At 31.2% G+C, this 6,435-nt stretch overlaps 1 protein-coding gene across 1 annotated transcript; it reads left to right on the top strand.

The window, feature by feature from the left end:
* The first annotated feature begins 855 nt into the window (after positions 1–855).
* LOC114168197 (protein Mpv17) lies at positions 856–6,192 on the top strand. The gene is made up of 7 exons (XM_028052935.1): positions 856–945; positions 1,267–1,555; positions 2,427–2,582; positions 2,694–2,826; positions 2,918–2,957; positions 5,668–5,788; positions 5,871–6,192. Exons 2-6 carry the CDS (start codon positions 1,319–1,321, stop codon positions 5,753–5,755), a joined length of 654 nt encoding a protein of 217 aa, XP_027908736.1. The 5' UTR covers positions 856–945; positions 1,267–1,318; the 3' UTR covers positions 5,756–5,788; positions 5,871–6,192.
* Positions 6,193–6,435: the final 243 nt, after the last annotated feature.

Raw genomic sequence — 6,435 nt, 5'->3', positions numbered from 1 at the left:
TTTCGGACTGCGTTTCTTTAAATTGTCTCCACAGAAATTAACATAGATGAAATAATATATCTTTAATTATTTCTCATATGGAAATTAAATTATATTTTTTATAAATTATTGAAACACTCATTCACTAATTAGTAAATAAAGAGAGTAGTTATATATTTTTAATTAGTTTTTGAACCAGGAAACTTATTTATTTTTAATTTTTGAAACAATCATTCACTTGTTAGCAAATAAAGAGATATTACACATATTTTTATTCATCAAATGAATTGAATTGGTATGACTATTTATAACATCAATTTAAATACCTAAATCAATATATAATTGTTAGTCTCCTAGACTAAGACAATTATATACGTTGAAAAATTAAAAAAACAAAACAAAACATTTGAAATACATTTAGACAATTAATCAATGAAAATAATTTAGCATTTTTTTATAATAATGTAATTGAGTTAATATCGTAATTTAATATAATAAAAACATATGTAAATTAATATATATAAAAATTATCACTAAAATAATTTTATATATATATATATATATATAATAGATATCAAAATTATCATTAAAATAGTATTTATAAATAAAATTTGATACTAAATTTTATAAATATTACTATTAGTTCAATTATTCATTACTTTAACATTTGAAGTCACATAAAAGAAAAATTACTATTGTGATGATAAAAAAAATCCTACAATTTTAAAATATTCATAAAAGTTAAATTGAGTTCGTACTGTATAAAATCAGAAGTTGTTATAGTAAATTTAGTTATTAAAATTAAATTTTAAACTATGATTTTATCAATTAAAATAACACAATAAATTTAGTAAGAAAAAGTTGATGTATTGTAACGTGTCTACGTCCTTAGGTGGTGAAGTGAAAGATCAATTTCCCATTTCAATCCATCGCTGCTCCCTTCCACTTACCGCTAGCGATCAACACGTACTTCTCTAATCATTGCATTTTCTTCATTCTTAATCGATATTCATCTTCAAACTTTACCTATTTTTTTCTTCTTTAACCTCATCTTCTCGAATATGTTAGGTCAAAATGAAAAAGATTTGCTTGTGAAGAAGTTGGGGCTATTTTTTATGTTAGGCCCTGCACAAAATGAATTAACTTTTGATTTCTTGGAAGAAAACATTAATAAATAAGTTTCTACCTCTGATTTGGTTATACTACTGTCATGGTTTTAAATTGCGGCTGTGGTCTTGCTGGATTCTTGAAACGGTGCGTTTTGATGTTTGTTTGGTCCCATGTTAGTGTTTTGCTATAAAAGAGAAAAAATCGGGAGTTTGGAGGGTAAAATTGGAGAATGGACGCTATTGGGAGTGGGTGTTGGGGGCTGTGGAAATGGAATCCGCTGCCACAGTCTCGACGCCGTCGTGTACGCCGCAATTCGGGTTCGGCGGGTGCAACCGGCGGAGGTGGTTACAGGTTTCCGGTTAAGCAAGCGGTGACTGCGGCCTCCCTCGCCCTCACCGGCGACACAATCGCTCAGCTTAGCAACCGTTGGAAGAAAGCTAAGGAGGGTGGTGACAATATATCTCAGGTGAGCACAAAGACTGTAACTTAGGATATTGTTAATTCAATTAAGGAGAGGAAAAGTTGGTAGTAAAATGTGTGAAAATGTATGACATTTTCTAGTAGAGGACGGTTAGTTTTAAGTGAAATTAGTTTCATCCGTTGCTTCATTGAATTTTAGAAGAATTCTTACCTTTTGGGAGTGTTGTTTATGTAAAATTAGAATGCTTGAAGGCTTCTAACTGATATTTTGTAGTGTTACTTCTATGTCATTTGGATGTACTTATCAACAGTTGAGAACTGCAGATATGTTTTTCCAGTCACAATTGGTTACTGTTTTATCTGCTATATCTAAAGATTCTATACGTGTATTAAATTAAATAGATACATATCAAACACAGAGATGTGTGTTTCTTTAATGTTTATAATGTGTAAGATACATATCCAAAAACATATGAATTTATAAAATATGATAGTTGTATAATGACAAATATGAAAATTCAAATTAAGAACATGCTTCTTGAGCATCACTATGAACAATAAAATCTGTTAATCATTATCATCATGCATTCTTCTTATTATTGCCTTCAAATAAAAATAGTATCGATTTTATTTCTTTCTTGAGATCATCCACAACAAGGACAATTTTCATTAAGGGACAATGATTCCACGTTTTTAGAAATATGCTTCTATGTTTCATATTACTATATTAGATTTTCATGACCTTTTTAAAGGCTTGATAGTTTATAGATATGTATTGATCAGGGATCCAAAAATACGTCTTTTGATCATGTTGAGATGGTGAATGAGAGCTGCTATTATTTTTTTCTTTGCAATAATAATGCTTGGTAAAGATACTTAGAGGGTTTGTTATTATTAACGGAAAAGGGCTGTTATAGGATGAACTGTGGAGCCACCTTTCAGACCATGATTGGCTACGAGCCCTTCGAATGACTTCCTATGGATTCCTTTTGTATGGTCCTGGTTCTTATGCCTGGTACCAGTCTCTTGACCACTTCCTCCCCAAACCAACGGTACAGAACCTAATGTTAAAGGTACTATGCTTCATTTATAATTATATTTGATCTAATTTACAGGAACTAGCTGAAATTAAGGATAGATGATACCTTCTATGTTTCTCTTTGTTTCTTCTTCACTTCTGGCAGGTTTTACTAAACCAGATTGTGTTAGGTCCATGTGTCATTGCTGTTGTGTTTGCATGGAACAATTTATGGCAACGGAGGCTCTCTGAGCTTCCAGAAAAATACAGAAGGGATGCTCTTCCAACGTTACTTTATGGTAAATGTTGTTATCTAATTATTATGCATCACAACTTGATCATGCATACTTCACATAGCTTGATGCTAGCATTTGGATCTTGTCTTTGCAGGTTTTAGATTCTGGATCCCTGTCAGTGTCTTAAATTTCTGGTGCGCATCTTCATATCCTTCAATTTAATCTTCTATTTATGTTTACCGTTTTCCCTTTTATATTGAATTAGTTCGCATTTGGAAATCCCAACAACAATGAAAAGAGCAAAAATGTTCTCTTACCAACTTGCCATAAAAGTGCTCTATTATAAATGAGAAAAGATTTTCATCTGAATAGAACCATAAAATCTTAAGCAGAGCAATTTGAACAAATTCATCCTTAAGAAATCTTTGTAGAATGTGTGACTTTTACCTATCAAACATTCGCACCATTGTTGGGAGGAGATTGGTACTTCTTTTACACCATTTTATTGCTACCTAATCACAATTTATACAGGTATGTACTGTTAGTCTAAATCCCCTAGTAGAAATAAAAACTGCTACTTAGGGAACTTGAAAGTTGTAACAATTGTTAACTCCTTTTCAAATGTACCAAATTGTAAATTCTAAAAGTAGTAAAATTACAGAGTCTAAATATCTTTTCCTACGAGATTTACACATTTTTAACCCATGTGATTTAATTTGGACTAAAGACTTAAAGGCATAAGTTAATACAAATTTAAGGAGTGGAGACAATTGTAAATTCAAAGTATTTAAAGCTACCAACCCTAAAATTATACTACTTGATTAGGATAAAGATTCACTGAGGTTGTATTTCATGAACTCAGTTCATGCACATTTTCTCATCAATATATCTAACATAACTCCAACATTTACACAACAAGCTCACTGGTCTTAATTTTTTAGAGATGAGTTCTAAACCTTCATGCAAAAATACTATGCCCCAAGTTCTTTTTACACAAGATTTGCATGAAAGGTAAGTGTTTAGAGTGACCAAGAGATGTAAAATTATGTCTAGAAACTTATTTCTAAGTTTTTCAATCTTGATGACTAAGTTCTAAGCATTTTCCAATGTTTAGAAAGAGTCCAACCCAAGGCATAGATAATCAAATCATGCAACACAAAGCATTTGGAAAGAACACAAAAGCCATGTAAGAGATTCATTACATCCAATTCTAGTGAAAGTGGGAGTTAGATACTCCTATTCCCGTGGAGTACGAAAATTAGCCAAGAAAATGATAAGCTTGAAGTGGGAATTCCTTCCGATGTTTTTCCTCACCTAGCAACTTTCAAAGGTCTATGGTTCGTTCTCCCTCCAAAAGTCACTTCCACACGTTCAATTTTCACTTTTTAACACACTTTCAGAAATTAGACTTTTGTTGGGCAAGCATAGCCTCTTGCTAAACGAGAAGCAGCTTTCTAAAAAGTGCAAAACTTTGTATCTTGCTAAGTGAATGTATTGCTGGCCCAACAAGCTTATCGTTCTTCTCACCGGGTGAGCCTCTTGATCGTTTGGCGATAAGGTCTCACTTCCTTTTCCTTAGCTTCAAGCTTTTGTATCCCTACAAAAATTGAGAAGAAAAATAGTAATCACTTCTATATTCAGAAAAAAAAAGATGGGCTAAAGAGGTTTTTAGTCCTTGAACTTTTCCACGAAATTGGAATTAGTCTCTGTCCGAAACTTTTATACATTTTGATTCTCAAACTTTAAAAATGAATGGATATCCCTTCAAGCTTTTGTATCCCAACAAAAATTGAGAAGAAAAATAGTAATCACTTCTATATCTAGAAAAAAGAAATGAGTTAAATATGTTTTTAGTTCCTGAACTTTTACGCGAAATTGGAATTGGTCATTGTCCGAAACTTTGATACATTTTGATTCTCAAACTTTAAAAGTGAATGGATATAGTCCTTTTAATCCAATTACGTTAATATTTTTTACGTGTCAAATGTGTTTTCCGACTAACATTGAAGTGGATACATGTCAAACGGTATAGAAACTCAATTGCTAGCATGAAATGCAATTGACACGTAAAATTTTTCACGTAAATGGGTTATCCATTCATTTTTAAAATTTGGTGACTATAATGTATTAAAGTTTCGGACTGGAATGAATTTTGCGGGACTAAAAACATATTTAACCCTTAAAACATTATTTAAACCATAAATTTCAGCATGAAATGAACTAAGTTCATAGCATAAATACAAATCAAGAGGTTCAGTTCATTTGATAAAACAAGTTATTGTCACACTTATAACAATTAAATTAGTTCATGTTGAATTTATCTAACATAGTGAACAATGTGTCAAACAGGTAGTAGAGTACCATATTAAGATTTGGAAGCTGCTTTTATATCTTGCATATGAAGTCTTTTCCCTGGCTTTAGCGAATACCAACGTTGTAAAAGAACTACACAGTTTTGAATGGAAAATTAGTGAATTAATTATCAGTCAAGCCATTCAACGAAAAACAAGTAACATTGGATGATCACATAATCAGTGAAAAACAGTGGTGGAGCCTATTTTTTCTTTTCTTTTTTATTGCAAACTCAAAAAAGACTTCATTTACAAAATAAAAGTTCAATGCCAAAATTTCATTTTCTTTGGAAATATGTATTCAATTAATTATCACTGGTACAATCATGGTTCCTAGACTATTTTGCATGTTGAAGTGATAGGACCTTACTCGGACAACATCAAGGTCTTTCAGTTTTTAATTACTAACAGTTTAATAGCAAAGCTACACACCTTTTGATTTCAGTATAACGGTGATGAACTTCACTAATTTTGAGCACTCTTTCTCTAGTTTTCAAATATGTCAGTAATCATCTAGTTATTTATGGTCTTACATTGGTTGTCTTCTGTATAGGGTGGTACCTCTTCAAACTCGAGTGGCTTTCATGTCAATGGGCTCAATATTCTGGAATTTCTATCTCTCATCAACAATGACCAAGTAAAATGCATTGTTTACCAGCAATTTTTTCATTGAGGTATGTTGTGAATACTTTATTTTTGTTCACCTTTTCTAAGTTGGATGCTTATAGCTATTACATCAACCCTTGTCTTTTGTAGTTTAATCAGAATATGATAGTGTTGGGTGAAGAAAATTGTGGAGGATGAGTTCTGACTTGGAAATTGGATGTTACCATTGGTGGTGCCATATGAATGAAGTTTTTGCCTGCTGAAGAGAGCTTGTGATATGAAAAAAATAGTTACATTTTTTTCCTTTTTGCTGACAATTGTAAACTTTAACTTTCATATGAAAAGTTATGCCGTAGGAGGTTAGCTTTCAAGAAGGAATGTTATTATTTTTTTGAATAATTTGTGTACGTTATGGATTATTGTTGAATCTGATTATCAGAAAATGAGAACAATGTTCACTATATGGAATTAATTATGACTGAATCTAATTAATTATTATTATTATTATTAAAGTTTTTGGTACTTTGCTCTATGTAAAAATTATCACAGTTTTTTTTAACACTATCAGATGATTTTCCGGACTGCGTTTCTGTAAATTGTCTCCACAGAAATTAACATAGATGAAGTAATATATCTTTAATTATTTCTCATATGCAAATTAAATTATATTTTTTATAAATTATTGAAACACTCATTCACTAATTAGCAAGTAAAG

The sequence above is a fragment of the Vigna unguiculata genome, chromosome 11 (assembly GCF_004118075.2).
Source record: "Vigna unguiculata cultivar IT97K-499-35 chromosome 11, ASM411807v1, whole genome shotgun sequence".
NCBI lineage: Eukaryota > Viridiplantae > Streptophyta > Magnoliopsida > Fabales > Fabaceae > Vigna > Vigna unguiculata.
Note: the sequence above shows the minus strand (reverse complement) of the source record. Positions and strands in the feature narration are given on the sequence as shown.